The 16,678-nt window shown below is 40.5% G+C and overlaps 1 protein-coding gene across 4 annotated transcripts in view; it reads right to left on the bottom strand.

Annotated features, from left to right (window-relative positions):
• Map9 (microtubule associated protein 9) overlaps nt 1-2,475 on the bottom strand; it is a 30,069-nt gene extending 27,594 nt beyond the window's left edge. For 2 of the 4 annotated variants that reach the window (XM_016003811.3, XM_076574295.1), the window contains exons 1-3: nt 2,251-2,475; nt 1,370-1,519; nt 511-595 (exon numbers count right to left, since the gene is read on the bottom strand). In XM_016003811.3, coding sequence (XP_015859297.1) covers nt 511-595; nt 1,370-1,444 — 160 coding nt within the window. In that variant the 5' untranslated portion in view covers nt 1,445-1,519; nt 2,251-2,475. Of the gene's footprint in view, nt 1-510; nt 596-1,369; nt 1,520-1,782; nt 2,122-2,250 lie in introns of those variants that run through there. The other 2 variants (XM_076574296.1, XM_042279191.2) reach the window with 2 other exon arrangements.
• Between the last annotated feature and the right edge of the window lie 14,203 nt (nt 2,476-16,678).

Below are 16,678 nucleotides of genomic sequence, written 5' to 3'. Positions count from 1 at the left end.
ACCCCCATGATGGACTGGCATCCCTCTAAAACGATAAACTCAAATAAGCTCTTTCTCTCAAGTCACTTCTGGTCATGATGCTTCATACCAGCAACAGAAAGCAGAAAAAAGCTCCACATCCCCACAATTCCAACCCCAGATCTGGTCTGTATCAAGCATTTACCAAAGTGCTCCTCATGAGCCTCCCATGAGCTCGGGGTGCTATCTAAATGGAGAATTCTTAAAGATGGAACTACTTTCCAATATAGCTCTCTCCTAAGGCATCATTTGACTGTAGACCCGGTAATAATGTATTTATATATTTTTAAATTCACATTCGGAAATGAGCAAAAGATAATCCATTAGCTTCTTGAAAGTTAAGCATGGCTTTCTAACTCATTGCACACATAGAATTCTGAAACTAGGGAATTCATAGGCACTGTATTATCCTAAGGAGTTAGTGGGTAGGTGAAAGGGAACTAAGGAAGCAACATGCAGGAAACGAGTTCATTTGTCTGTGCCCTTACATACCAATCTCGTCACTGTCAAAGTCGTCTGAGTATTCAGAACTCCTCTGCCTGGCCGACCGGGCTGTAATTGCTCTGATCAGCTCATCCTGGAATGAGAACAGTAATATCAATTCCCATCCAAGCAGGGATGTCTCCTACCTAGAAGTAATTTTTAAACAAATAATACTTGATTATTCTGCTTTCAGATGTCAGTTTCACCTACAGTCACTCTAAGTCTACTCTGTCCCATGCTCCCAAGTCATCCAACTCACTGCAGAATATTGAAATCAGAGCCATCTCCTACGGGATTTGTAACTGAACAGGAAGTGACTGCTAGTATCAGATAAATTAATTGCAGGTTATGATCTGAGCTCAATGCTAATTAATGATGGGGCATTCATGTAGATAGGATTTATTAGAAATTGACATTTTGGTAGAGATCTGTACGTTGTGAGGGAGGTAGGGGCTTGGGTCTGACGAGCAGGGCAGGCACACAGCCGACAGGGAGCCACACGCTCAGCCTTGCGCTGGTACTTTACACACGTTGCAGAGATGGGCATAATCAATACTGCAGATGCAGAGGAAGAGTTGGAAATTGTAGTTAGCCAACAGTGAGTCCTTTCTATGCTTACGAGAGAAAACTGAAGTCTAGACAACGACGGACTCTGAAGTGGCTCTTTTACTTTCATCTTAGTAGCCAATATTGAAGAAAGGGTAGCCACAGAGGTGGATATTTTAATAGCAAGTCCAAAGTTAACAGATCGCCTACAACACAGCAAAAGAGAAGCGAGAGCTCCTCCCACTTCTCGCCAGAACCCCAGAGAATCAGCAAATGCTGAGTCCTAGCATACTCAAAACCAAAATGCTTTGACATATTTTACCTGAAAAGAAGTTCTCTTGGTAGCTTTTGGACTCTTGGTATATGCCAAAGTTGTGCTGAAGATTTCATCGGACATAGTGTATTCTTTTTCGCTACTTTTATACAATTGTTAATAAATAATTGGAATTATTCATTCAAACTCTGATGTTGGCTGAAAGAAACAGAAAGATATAAAAGAATAAGAAGCTTTACACGATCGGGATACTCTATTCCTGGGGTTAGTGCCCTCCCTGCCAAATAAAGAGAAACCCCTCTGAACGCTGGCCTATATGTTCACCTAAAAATATAAACGGTGTTTTAGTAAAGACATGAAATTCTCACAACAAATTCGCTTTCACGAAAAGAAAATACAAAAGGAAGTTACTGCTCTAAACAATTTTAAGGATGAATAAATTGCAGCCAAATATTTTTCACCTTTCCATTATTAGACAATATAGCATTGTAGATGCCAGCATGACTAATTTCAAGACGAGACCAAGAGGGTTGTCAGAGTCAAGGTTATATGACCCTGCCCCGGAAAAATGCCTTGCGGATAACCGTATTCAAATACAACGCTTAACCACAAACAGCAGCGACATTTTCCTAAGCCATTCGTTTCCTCTCTCACAAAAAAAACACACAAAGGATGTCTCGACCCCGGGCTGCATTAAAGCCGCTGTTTCTGGCGCGCGACGCCGGAGGCCCATTCGGATCGCCGGCCGCCGCCCAGAGTTCCCCGGGCCGGCCAGGTGGCGTCCCTGTCCCCAGCTCCGCGCGGCTCCCGACCCAGCACGCGCCAGGCCCGCGCACGCCCGGCGCGGTCCCCTCGGCTCCTCCGCGCCCCAAGGCCCGCGCGTCCCGCCACCACCCCCGCGCCCCCTGCGCCCAGGCTCCTGTGACCACCTGAGAACCCAGCGGCTGGGCTCCAGCACCGATGTCGCCTCCAGCCAGGGCCTGGCAGTCTGGGAAACCAGGTATTGGAATAAGCAGGAGGCGGGGCAAAAGATGGAGGCGGAAGGCGGTTGCTAGGCAACAGCGTCCCCGGGAGGAAGTGACTTCCAACTCTCCTGGTCTCTCGGGTACCCAACACCGCCTTTCCGCCTGCGTCGCTAGGACAACTGCTCAGACCGAAGGAAGTGACGTCACCGGCGTAGGTGTTGGGAGCTCCGTGCCGTAGCAGCCTGTGTGCAATGGCTGTTGCCTAGGAGACAGGAACGGCCCTCTGCCATCAAGCCAGGGAACCTTGATTGCTCATGCTCAGTTGTGCCGGCATAGCGTAACCGCGATGCAAAGCGTCTTTTTGCCAGCTGGGACGTGGAATCTGTGAACCTGAGCAGTGTCAGCAGACCCGACAGAATAACGTGGTAGTGACGTTTACAATCTTTGGAGTCAAACTGCATGTTTGATTCTTGGCGTTTGCAAATTAAGGTCTCTATGTTTTGGTTTCTTCTGAAACTAATAATGATGCCCGACTTAAAAGAGTTGCTGTGAATACTGAATGCTATATGTAGTGAAATATTTGGGAAGTTGTCTAGAGTTGCATTTGGTTAATATTACATATGAGCGCTTCTTGCAACGAATGCAGTACAGCATAAAGGCTGTTTCACATCTTTGATGGAAAGTTTCTTCTATGTTTAGCGGATAATCGCTAAAAAAAAAAAAATCAGTCAATAAAGAAAATGGACAAGTAGGCTGGAGGACAATGTACCGCTGAAGGAATCAATATCTTTTTCATTTAATTATCCATAATATTAATACACAAAACATTTAAAATTGTAAGTTACACAGGTTTCAGCTATTGTTAACTTGAAAACAAGTTTGTAAAGATTAATTCATTGACTAGTAACTAAACTAGTTTGTTTCTATATCTCCACAATATTTTACTTAGTAATTATTTCTAAAGAATTAACACTGAAAGTAGATTTAATAAATCACCATGTAAAAATTTTAAATGTGCATAAAGATAAATATGAAGTTTAGTAAGAAAAAACATTTTTGAATTTTATTTGCAATGATCCTTTTTAAAAGCTCAGTTTGTTTTTCAACTTGTTCCTGTTTGGTAAATTTGGTTTACTTAATTATGTTGTCTTTAAATATTTTTAAGTGGGGCCGGGCATGGGGACACTCACCAATAATCCCAGCATTTGGAAGTCAGATGCAGACAGAACTCTGTGAATTCAAGTCCAATCTGAAATGCAAATTCTAGCCCCCACCTCCATCCCTCAGGGCTACATGATGAGACCCTGTCTCAAGTTAAATAAATAAATAAATAAATAAATAAATAAATTAAATAAATAAATAAATAAATAAAATAAAGCCTATCTTTAAAAAAAAATGAAAGCTAGAAAAATGGCTCAGTGGTTAAGAGCACTGTCTGTTCTTCCAGAGTGCAGCTCCCAGAATCCACATGGCTGGTCACAACTGTCTATACCTGTAGTTGTCCCATGAATTCCAATGCCCCCTTGTGGTGTGCAAATGTACACACAGACAAAAGCACCCACATAGATAAATAAACTATTTTAAGTGGATATTTGCGTAAGAAAAAGATTTTCTATTCACACCAGCTACTGTGAACTTCCCTAACCTCTGTTTTATTAACAAACTATGATTCTCTTAAAGCCCCTGTAACCTTCAGCAAGGAGGTACCCAAATTTTTTCTCATATGGGAAGAACTAATTTTTTGATAATGTTGAGACCATTATAGATATAAAAAAGTAAAGGCGGTGTTCATTTTTTAATCCATTTAGCTGCTAGAACATTAATTTAGGCAGGGCTGATGGAAATAAAATTACAAACCCATCAATAAAGGGGCCGGAGAAGCAGCTCAACTGTGAAGAGTGTGTCCTGCTCTTCAGGAAACCCTAGTTTGGTTCCCAGCATGCACATCAGGCAGTTCACAACCACCTCTAACTCCAGCTGCAGGAGATCCAACCGCTTCTTTGGATCTCCATTGGTAATGGCATACATTTACACACACACACACACACACACACACACACACACACACACACACACACAAATAAAAAGTCTTTAAAATCTCCAAAATTATCAGTGAAGAGGGCTCTTGAATGAAGATCTTATTTTCCTACAGGATACATTTGATTTTGTTTCAATTTCTTAATTGATACTAAAAATTAGTAGATGACATAGCTGTGCTATAGAGAGCTACAGGAAACAAAAACAGTTCACCTAAAATGGTTGATTTCTCCACAGGATCTAACGCATAATGTCTTCCTGTGGAATAATCCTTCTGTACTCTGTGAACATGCATTACTCTCATTGGTTAATAATAAAGCTGATTGGCCTATAGCAAGGCAGGATAAAGTTAGACAGGACAATCAAACTGAGGACTGGGATGAAGAAGGGCAGAATTCAGGAAGACTCGAGCCAGCCGCTAGGAAAGCAAGATGCTAGAGGGCAGGTAAAGCCACGAGCCCTGTGAAAATAAATTAATAAAATGGGTTATTTTAAAAGTAAGAGCTAGTTAGTAATAAGCCTGAACTATTGGAAGAACATTTTTTATTTAAGGAAAATTGTTTTTATTCATTTTCCATACCAACCACAGATCCTTCTCTCGTCCTTCCTCCCACCCCACACCCAGCCTAAACCCCCTTGACCCACCTCTCATCCCTCCTCCAAAAGGGTCAGTTCTCCCATGGGGGGACAGTGAAGCCTGGTACATTCAGCTGAGGCAGGACCAAGCCCCTATCCCCTGGATCAAGGGTGAACAAGGTGTCTGACCATAGGTAATGGGATCCAGAAAGCCAGCTCATGCACCAGGGATAGATCCTAATCACAGTGGCGCATGCCTTTAATCCTAGCACTTGGGAGGCAGAGCCAGGCAGATCTCTGTGAGTTCGAGGCCAGCCTGGTCTACAGAGTGAGATCCAGGACAGGCATCAAAGATACACAGAGAAACCCTGTCTCAAAAATCCAAAACAAACAAACAAACAAATAAATTAAATAAATAAATAAATAAATAAATAAATAAATAAGTGTCTGTGTGTTTATTTGGGACTGGGCAGTCAGAACAAAAAAACTTCTTTTACAATGTCTTTTCATTATTTTCACTTTTTAAGCAACTAAAATTTTGGTGCTATGTTGATATTTTCAAGTGGCTTCCGTATATGTCAACAGCAATGTTTTATAACATCAGAATTGTGGTGCCATTTTTTTCTGATGCACACTTGGTTATAGACCCATAATTGTTGAGTGAATAAGCTCGTGAATAACCAAATAATACATTAACTGAAAGACGTTATTAAAGTACTGCAAAAGCTCACAGATAACTTTCTTTTAAAAAGAAGCTCTGCGGGGCACAAAAAAAAAATCTCAGTAGCTTTAAATTTTTCTCTAAATTATGTATTACCATTTCATATGTCTGTTGAGTTTAATACCTCCATGTCTAAGCTTTGGGCTTATCCCTTTGTTATACTCATATAAACAACACGTTCTGAGTCTGACTTTGAGAGTCCCAATGGAGAACACCAAGTTCCTGGCTACCAACAGGACATGGCTGCAAGGCTGAGTAAATTCACAATGGGAATCTGTTCAGATGATTGCTCCCCACAAGCACAAAATGAGAAGCTCTAAAAAGAATTCTTCCTGGCAGTATTTCAGTTTTTACAGATGCGAGTGTGAGCTGAATACCAAGCTTAGGAGAGAAGACAGGCCCGGAAGTCTAGTCCACGGAGTCCGTGTGACAGTGGTTTTGAGTGGTTGAGAACAGGTGCTGCCTTTTTGCTGTTTGAATCTTAAAAGGTCATATTAAAAAACAAACAAACAAACAAACAAACAAACAAACAAACAAACAAAAAACCCTGAATCAGATATTGGGGTGAAAGCTGAAAGATCAGAGAAGCAGAGCAAACCACAGGCAACCTCACCTTGCCAACTCCTCAGTCGATCCTGTTTCCATGAATACTCAGACTGAAAGCCTCTGAGTCCTCACCTGAAAGGCCTCAGCCAAAAAGACCCTTTAGTTCCTGTTTCTTCCTGCCTTAAATACCTTTCTCTGCCCTTCCATATTACTTCCTGGTATTAAAGAAAGTGTGTGCTTCCCAAGTAAGGGACGGCATCTCAAATGGTGGGATTAAAGGTGTGGGCCACCACTGCCTGGCTCTGTTTTCTCTCCTAGACTGAGTCAATTTCATGTAATCCAGCGTGGCTTTGAACTCACAGAGACCCAGCTGGATATCTGCCTCTCAAGTGTTAGGATTAAAGGTGTGTGCCACCACTGCCTAGTTTCTCTATTTAATCTAGTGAGTTATTCTGTTTTCTGATCTTCAGGCAAATTTATTACGGTACACAATATATCACCACACCTTTTGCTAGTGCTTAAGATACGCTTGTGGTGTTTATTCAGCTTGTACTACCTGTTGGGCTTGGTGTGTGTGTGTGTGTGTGTGTGTGTGTGTGTGTGTGTGTGTGTGTGTGTGTATGTCTCTTTGTGTGTATGTGTCTTGTGTGTCTGTGTGTGTCAGTGTCTCTCTCTCTCTCTCTCTCTCTCTCTCTCTCTCTCTCTGTGTGTGTGTGTGTGTGTGTGTGTGTGTGTGTGTGTCTATGTCTCTGTGTGTATGTGTCTGTATCTCTCTCTCTTTCCCTCTGTGCGTATATGTGTGTTGGGGGTCTCTATGTGTGTGTCTGTGGGAGGGGCAGGGTGTAAAGCAGGAAGACCCCTTTTCACAGGACAAAGCAATTGAGATGGGACTTTTCTTCAACAGTTCCTTATCCTCACACAGCAGGAAGCTATGTATATTTGTGTGGCTTGTGGTGCAGGTCAAATAAAATAGAAAAGGAACAGGGATCTGTGCTCATGGGATGATAAATCCAGCTGCCCTTGGGCACTGGATAGTGTGCTATACCTGAATCACCATGGCTGTTGATGGATGAAGGCTGAGCTCAGATGCAAGCACACTGACAGTTGGGGAATTATGGGGGAGTGCACTGCTGTAAGGAAGGGACTCACAAACGGGGACATCAGAATCTCAAGTAAAGCCATCGCCCTATAGTAAACTGCAGTGGTTTAAGTGTAATTTTTCATATATGTGGGAAGACTTAACATCACCACTTTGAAAAAAATGTTAACGTTATCAGAATCAAAAGAAAGTAAGTAATACCTTATTGGTGTGAAAATAGGCTTCTGCATGGTTGACTGATATCACTAAAGACTGCCGGAACTGTCTCACAGAAACTACCTCATTCAAAGAACACTTCTGCAGGACATCTAGCCAGCACCTACCTGTTCAGACTGGAAATGACCCCACTCTTTTTATTAACCAGAGACTTAATGTTATTGTTTCAAAATATCCCATTTTGATCTTTTGTTCCAATGTCCTTGCATATGTCCATAATTTGCTAAAATGTACATGTTCCCATGACAATGTTCTGCTATTGCCAAACAATTTCATTTTTGTTTTTGGAGAATCTCACTGGTTTAAAAATTCAAGTTGCCAAATATAACTATGCACCGTTGCATTTTATTTAGGGACTTTTGAATTACTATACAGAAAGAGAAACGTGGTCATTTATTCTAAAACAGGACTTATTGCACGAATCCTAAATGGTCTTTTTTTTTTTTTTTTGGTCTTGGGATTTTATTGCTGTGAAGAGATACCATGACCATGGCAACTCTTTTTTATATATTTTTTAATTTTATAATTTAATTTAATTTTACATATCAGCCACGGATTCCCTTGTCCTCCCTCCACCTGCCCCCCCCACCTGCCCCCAATCCACCCACCATTCCCAACTCCTGGGGATTCAGCTCAGCCTGGTAGATTCATTCAGTTGAGGCAGGTCCAGTCTCCTCCTCCCTTCACCCAGGCTGAGCAAAGTGTCCCAGTATAGGCCCCAGGCTCCAAAAAGCCAGCTCATGCACTAAGGACAGGTCCCGGTCCCACTGCCTGGGGGCCTCCCAAACAGTACAAGCTAATCGACTGTCTCACTTATCCAGAGGGCCTGATCTAGTTGGGGGCTTCTCAGCTATTGGTTCATAGTTCATGTTTTTACTAGTTTGGCTATTTGTCCCTGTGCTTTTTCCAATCATGGTCTCAATATCTCTCGCTTATACAATTCCTCCTCTTTCTTGCCAATTGGACTCCTGGAGCTCCACCTGGGGCCTGGCTGTAGATCTCTGCATCTGCTTCCATCAGTCATTGGATGAGAGTTCTATCGTGAAAGATCACCAGAGTAGGTCAGTTCGGGCTTTCTCTCAACCATTGCCAGTAGTCAGTAGTCTATTGTGGAGGTATCTTTGTGGATTTCTGGGGACCTCTCTAGCACTTTGCTTCTTCCTATTCCCATGGGGTCTCTTTACCAACCCCACATCTGACAGAGGGCTGATATCCAGAATATATAAAGAACTCAAGAAATTAGACATCAAAATGCCCAACAGTCCAATTAAGAAATGGGCTATGGAGCTAAACAGAGAATTCTCAACAGAGGAAGCTCAAATGGCTGAAAAATATTTAAGGAATTGCTCAACATCCCTAATCATCAGGGAAATGCAAAAATAAATGGTCTTATAATAAAACCTGGAGTGAGAGATTGGGATAAATACTGAAAGATCAGAGGAAGCAATCCACAGTCACTTCTCTCCTTACCAACTCCTCAGCCAAAAAAGAGAAGATCCTGTCTCCACGAATTCTCAGACTGAATGCCTCTGAGTCCTCAGCCGAAAGGGCCTAATTCCTGTCTCCTCCTGCCTTACATTCCTTTCTCTGCCCAGCCATATCGCTTCCTGTCTCAATCTTCCTAGTGCTAGGATTAAAGGCGTGTGACTCTCAAGTACTGGGATTAAAGGTGTGTGATCCCAAGTGCTAGAATTAAAGGTGTGAGCCACCATTGCCTGCCTGTTTCCCTTTTCAACTGGATTAATCTAGTGTATTCCAGGGTGGCCTCGAACTCACAGAGATCCAGACAGATCTCTGCCTCCCGAGTGCTAGGATTAAAGGTGTGTGCCACCACTGCCTAATCTCTGCAGCTAACTCTGTGGCTGACTCTGTCCTCTAATCTTCAAGCAAGTTTTATTTCTTAGATTATAAATATATCACTACAAGAACTCATCATCTTGAACAAACTGTCTTTGTTGTTAGGTTAATGTCCTGGGTAATGTGTCACTACAGATGTTCTAGTTAGACACATGGTCTGGGTGGATACTAGGACTGTTGCTAACTATGCTGGGTCTGGTATAATTCTTTATGCTTTGCTAATGTTGTTTATTTTAACCTTTATCTGTCCTTATAAAATACCAACATTTTGTATGGTCACATTTTATAGGTGAGAAAATGAAGGTCTAGAAAACTTAATTATTTTTCCCAGAATATTTATTTTAGTGATTAATGACTACAAATAAAATTGGATCCAGTTAGGCTAACCTAGAACTGGTGCTCTTAACTAACAGTTTAAGCAGGTAGTGTGTGCCTTCTCCTGGGAAGGTGGCAGGGGGAGAAGTCCATAGCCGAATCCCTAGCATTTGGGAAATACATTACCTTATTTTTTAAATTAATTAGCTTAATGCTTTCAAAATCATAGCAGGAACTATCCTCTATGATTCTGGAGGAACCAATGTAGTCACATGAGTCTTCCTAAGAGAACAGTGGGAGGGTGACCTGTGTGAGGACAGTGAAGACAGGGGTTGGAGTGATCCAGGGCCTTAGCCAGGGGATTTGATCAGCTTCTGTGGATTCTCCTTTTATCCTCCAGACTTGTGGCCCTGTCAACCAATGTTGGACAAAACCAATAGCAGACCAAAGACATTACCCACCCCATACCTATCTGTGGAGCCAATGGGTTTCTTAGATTTTCTTGCAGGAACATGTGTGACTCCAGCAAACATAACATTAAAAAGTCCACCCCAGCATGAACAGTGGCACACAAAAGCTGCATCAACACGGTTCCCCACATCATTTGCAAGTAGCTACATCAGAGGGTTTCTTCTCTCCCAGCAACTGTCTACCACTTGTATGACATTGAAGAGAGGTCTCATGGGTTGTGATTTTCTTGTGAGTCTGTAGCCTTCCCCCATCCTCCAGTTGGGAATGTTTCACTCTAGAGGGAAGAGTTGCACAACTTCTCATTTTGTGAACTGTAAGAGCATAAATGTGTGTTGTTTGTAAATAACTGTGTTTTAACATGCCACGGGAGCATAAGGAATCATGAAATTCACGAGGTATTTTTTTCTTTCATATACCTGATTTTTTAAGTCAAGATCCTGTGCTTATAATGGGAAAATTAAGTAGAAGGTAGATTATTTAATATTAATATGTCTGGATTCCTATGTTATGTGTTATGCATTGTGGGAAGGCAAGAGAAATTACGAACCACACACTTAAAATTTTATTCTATAGTGAAAATGGGAGAAGTTATGACTGGATTGTTCTAAATAAGGGTAATTTTAACTATCATAAGCTGGTGTAGAAGAGAAGAACCAGTAAAGAAGTTGGAAGAGTGACATCATCTAGGAAAGCTGTGGCATTACCTCAAGGTAGATGTAACATGATCAAAATATCAGACAGTGGCAGGGAAAATGAGAAAGAATAAAAAGAGTCTAAGGCGTCAGGACTGAAAATTCTGCTAAAAGCACGTGTGCTAAGCCAAAGAGAAACAGCAGTACACTGTGTGCACACTTGCTGAGTCAGATGACTGGAGCTTATGAGGGGAGGGAGGGGCATGAAACCCAGATAGTGAAGACAGAACACAGAATGGGGCCCGAAATGGAACCCCTGGGAAACATCAACTGGGCAGGTGGCATGTGGCACAAAAAGACAAGTATCTGCTGCAGAAATAGAGAGAGAACCGGAAGAGGAGAATGGCTCTCCAATAAGGGAGTGGCCAATGCTGCCCACTGGTCAGCGGTAGAGAAACTGAATGTTTTAGAAGGTCTGCATCATGCCCAGGTGAGCACTGCTGCTTCAGAAGGAGGAACGGTGGAGCTGTACCTGCCCTGGAAATTCTCTTAGACACATTCAGTTAGTTCTGCTTTCAGTGACATCAAGGCAGCAGCTTTAAATCAGCTATGGTGGAAGGATCTTTAAGTTGGCAAATACCACAATGCTATACATCAAGGCTTTCCCTACTCACTTCCATCCAAGAGTCAAACATTTACTTGGTAAGGAAGAAGATGAACTTAACTTGGTAAGGAATAAGGTGAGGTTACAGGTGAATGGGGGATGAGGAGGCAGGAGGGACAGAGATCCCTGATATTTGTTCCTGGGGTTAATGGTGACAGAAAGAATAAGGTATCCCAACATTTAGAGACACAGGTTCAACAAATTGTCCCAGGAAATGTTTCAGTCAATGAAGCTGGAGTTTTCTCCAGTCCTGCCCAGCCCACAGCCCCTCAGAACCAAATAAACACACAGAGGCTTATATTAATTAAAACTGTTTGGCCATTAGCTCAGGCTAACTATTGACTAGCTCTTACACTTAAATTAACCCATAATTTTTATTTTATGTTTAGCCACATGGCTTGGTACCTTTTCCCAGTTCTGTCTTCATGTCTTGCTTCTCATGGCAGCGGTGGCTGGCAGTGTCTCCTGACTCAGTCTTCCACTTCCCAGCACTCTCCTCTCTCCTTATCCCACCTATACTATACTTCCTGCCTGGCTACTGGCCAATCAGCTTTATTTATCAATCAATCAGAGCAACACATTGCGAGCATACAGAACATCCCACAGCAAGTCAACATTGTGAAGTTTTAAGGGATCTTCATTTTAATAAATTCTCATGTTTACAAGCACACATTATTGTTGTGTAAGATGCTGATCCAGTGTTTTGTTTCTTTGCTGATCACCTAGTGCACATAGCGTGTGTATACACAGCCTTCTCCTGTGTGTAGCTAGCTCCCCAAGGCCGTTTGCTTGTTGCTTAGTGCCTTTCTGCCCTGTGCGCCTTCCCTTGAAGTCAGATTTGGTTGTAAGATAAAAAGTAGTGCCTATTCATTGTATCTCTGTTTATTCTTTTTTAATTTTTCTGCATTTTAAAGTGTGTAAGTTTCTGTGGAAATAAAATCCAGTTTTGAAGAAAGCCCGAGACAATGTGAAATGGGAACTTTGTGAAAGATCAATATCTTCAGGACGTTCAAGGAATGTCCAAGGCCAAATGTAGGTTCATGAGATAAAGTGACTCACACAGTTCATTAGTAGAAGCCTATCTCCATTTCATGTTGCTCTGATTTGTGAATGTGATTATCTCTGCCTTGTCTCCTCTGGGAAGCCTTATGGACAATGGGAAAGAAACCTGTTGGCATGCACTCTTACCAAGCTCCAGGAGATGGCAGCAAAGGATTTGCACCCATGTAGATGGCAAAAAATTAGGGTTACTTGGGAGTAAAATGACTTAAACTTTTAAAAACAAAGTTAAAACCTCATGTATTTTAAATAACTTCGTGATGTTTTTCACACAATCAATTTTTTCTTTGTATTTGCTTATTACTTATGTGGCAAGAAAACATTTAAAATTCTTTTTACAAGTTTTGCATCAGCAGCTTACCTAAGTTGACTCCTTACTATCCCCAAACAAAATTATAATCATTGTTAATAGTTACAATTATTTTCCATAACTTTTTTAAAGCATAAATATATTGACATAAGGCATACTCTTCTCTAGCCTGGTTCTGCCATTCAAATAGCCTTGCATGTTAATTAAAAGCAGCATTGTGATTCCTTCAATAGTTATATAATTACATGCATTTTTGGATCATTATTGGTTACCCATTGGATAGTTTTGAGCTTTCATGAGAATTTTTGAATAAATATAAATTTTTAACCTAGTTTAGACTAAAACCCTATACACAGAATCAGTGGAGCAAAGTATATATCCATTACCAGTAATTACTTATCAGCACAAATGCTTTCCAAACATTTGTAATCCTATCCACGATTCATGAATACCATGAGAGTAGTGTTTACCTAAATTTATCAATCAGATAGGTACCCTTATCATACTCTAGAAGGTGAAATTTCTTTCCTAAACTTTCTTCTCACTTTTTATGCAACTCAGTTTATTTTCTCCTTCAGAAATAATGCCACAGATATCCATAAATTAAAAGCTAGATATCCAATAGAAACTTAAATGTAATACTGTTTCCTTCAATTTCTAAAATTAAACATTAAAGGATGAAGGGAAGGAAAATCATTCAAATTTGACAGGAAATGCCTCGTCTGTAGGTAAAAAGAAAGTATTTTGAATTTACTTTCTTCTATAACAATTACTCACAGGAACCACTGAACGCAGTTTTGTTGAGGAAATCACTAGGTCATGGGAACTGAAAATAACATAAATTAAAGTGCTTCATGTTTAGAACAAGCCTTGATGAATGTGAAGGAGCCACCAAATAGTTTATGTGACTTCAAAGATGTGAGCTGCCTCATCATGCATTCAACTTTAGATATTTTATACACATGTGCGATGTAGCCAACCGTAGAGTAAACTTTGATAAAAGTTTTCTATTATGTGAGCTACTTAGCCTCAGAATGAACTTTTCTGGTCCTTCAGTAAATATTTTAAGGTGAGGCTTTTAATCTTTGGATTTGCTCCAGATGTCGACCACACTTTTCATCTCATGGCATGTAAGCACTTCACAGCTAGCTAGGTTTTTCTGTTACAGACGAGTGAAAAGGATGTTCCCTATAAAATTGTGTGTAGACTTTCCACTCCACTGGACACTGCAGGGTCTACCTTTCTGCAATAGTGAGTTCCCTCCATGAATGTCAGCATTTTATGTTAACCAAGATCTTTCCTCTGCTAATTGTCAGCCACACTGCACAAAATGGAGAGAGTATTTTATGTTTCTTGTAACTATGGAGGATTTTGTTTTGTTTTGAATATTGGAACAATGGATCTTGAATTTGTAGGGACTGAACCCAAAGTGGCTATATTTGAAAATGTGTAGACAATTCAAAATAATTTTGGAGGGCTTGATTTCGATATCTAAGTCTCTGGGAAGTTTGGACTCAGTTTGGAAACAGGAAATGTCCCTCTTTTACCTGAAGCTAGGCAATAAGTTAATGAGATGATGTTCTGCAACCGCCGTCCAGCAACAGTCTGAGGGTTCACAGTTGGTGTGTTTTAAACAACTTTTAGTCAAAATCAAGAGCATTCGGCTCCATATGTAGAGTTATCTTAGTGGGCTGAACAACTAAGTTTACTGCACTTTCACTATGCAGTTGAACTAGCACACCATGGCTGCGATGTGATTTGACAGAGGGATCCCGTCGGAAGTAGCATGAGAAAGAATCTGAGTACATAGCATGCCTTCATCACACAGTACAAGAACCTCATTGCTGAGAAGCTCTGCATAGTTGAATTCTCCACATTCAGCTAAAATGCTTTTCCATCTTTTGTATACTGATACTAACTCCCTTCTACCATCCCAGGAAATAAGGTTAAGCCTCCTGTTGCTTAACCAAACTTCCATTTTAAAACCTGTCAACATCCTGGTTATGCTTTTTTTTGTGGACAATCTAAGCAGATTTTCTCACCAGAGTTGTTTCTAATGGTGAACAGCATAGCAGAGAAAGTCCGCCCTGCACAGAGTGTCATCTCCTTGTGATATACACTCTGCCCCTAACATAGCCCTGAGCTCAAACGACATTTCCTTTTCTGTCTGACAGGTTTTGCTAATAGCTTGAGCTGTAAATTTATAGATTATCCAACTACCATATGATTCAATAGACCCTTTGGGATTAAATGTAAGATTTTGTGCTTTAATTTGATTTGGGGCATTCATTTCAAATCTTTCCATCTGCATCCAATTTTTTAAGTGCTGTAAACACATATTTTTTTCAGTTTGGTATTATCTTCCAATTTAACAGATATATGTTAGTAAAGTGTTCAGTATGAATATTATATACAACAAGACCCAAAGTTTGAAGACTACTAATTTCTAGAAACTCACAGTAGGATTATAAGAAAAGAATACACAAAAATTCATAATTGCCTCAAACGTTAAATAAATTAGTCAATAATTAAATAAACATGTATGCTTTTAAAAATATACACCCTATGGCTGAATGATGAGTGGGGAGCATCCTCACTGAAGAGTGACAGATGAAAGAGGGGCCACATGGCATGGACTGTTACAAACCACAGGTAATCGAAGGACCGGATTACAGCAAGGAAAGTGTCTTTAAACATGCTAGAAAGAAAATATTAGGAAGAATAAGGCTAGAAACCATTATCAGAAGATGAATTATAACCAATTAACAATAGCATCACCAAGATTTCAATCACACCCGAGGAGGCTCAGCTCACTCAGTGTTTTATTTTTAGATTAATAGGCAGGTGTCAGAATTTTTCTCGAAGTGACCTAAAATCTGACAAGTGCTGTCTGTTCATTTAAAGAACAGGTTCTGAGGTTTCACTGCCATGTTTGTGCTGTAACTGCTTTACTGATGCTAATACTTTAATCAGTTTAAACCCGTGTCTCTCGTCTTTGTGATTTGTTTTTACAAATTTCTCTAATGTAATACTTGTTTCATATTTCTGCTTTATATCTTCAATTTAAAATGTGTTATTGCATCTGTCACTTATCCTTTATTATTTGTTGGTCCAGGCCGTACACAGAGGTCAGAGGACAAGTGTGGAATAGACTCAGATATAAGCACCTTTACCTGCTGAGTCAGTTACTGGCCTTACTCCTTCAATTTCAAAGTAAAAATCTGAATGTTTGTTTTGTGTTGGCATCTAATCATACCATAGATTGTTTTGCTCTTATTTATCCAATTTTAGATTAGATCTCTATCTGCAAATTCTTGCTCATTTACTTAACCATTGACTTTGCATAAGTTTCACAACCTTGATGTGTCTCCACATCTTCCTCTATAAAACAGAAACAAAAAAAAATGATAAGATCACTATCTGATAACTATTGAGGAGGTTAATGAAAGTAAACACTAAATACGTATACTGAAATGCTTAACATAAAGTCAGTAGCCATTAGAGGGCCAGGAACATTATGTTGTGTGTGATATACCTTACGTTTAATGCTCTGCATTTTATTATAGCAATATAACAATATTACATGCTATATTGTTAGAATAGAAAAAAATCCATCTGATCTATCAAATCTAATTTCTGGCCTGTGTAGAGACCTGACATTCCAGTTGGGCTGGTCCAACCAACTGGCAATGAAACTACCTTTAGGAAGGCGGGTTCACGGTAAACCATTCTAAAGAGTTAGGTGGAATAATCATTCCTTTAATGAGATACTGTACTTGCCTTCCCAGGGTCTCTGTCCCCAGCAGCAGTTTCTTGCCCACAGCAAAGCAGTTCTGTCAGTTTGAACCCTTTTGTGAGTGCAAAAGTCACTTCAGAAAAGCGACTTCTC

The sequence above is a fragment of the Peromyscus maniculatus genome, chromosome 6 (assembly GCF_049852395.1).
Source record: "Peromyscus maniculatus bairdii isolate BWxNUB_F1_BW_parent chromosome 6, HU_Pman_BW_mat_3.1, whole genome shotgun sequence".
Classification (NCBI taxonomy): Eukaryota; Metazoa; Chordata; class Mammalia; order Rodentia; family Cricetidae; genus Peromyscus; species Peromyscus maniculatus.
Note: the sequence above shows the minus strand (reverse complement) of the source record. Positions and strands in the feature narration are given on the sequence as shown.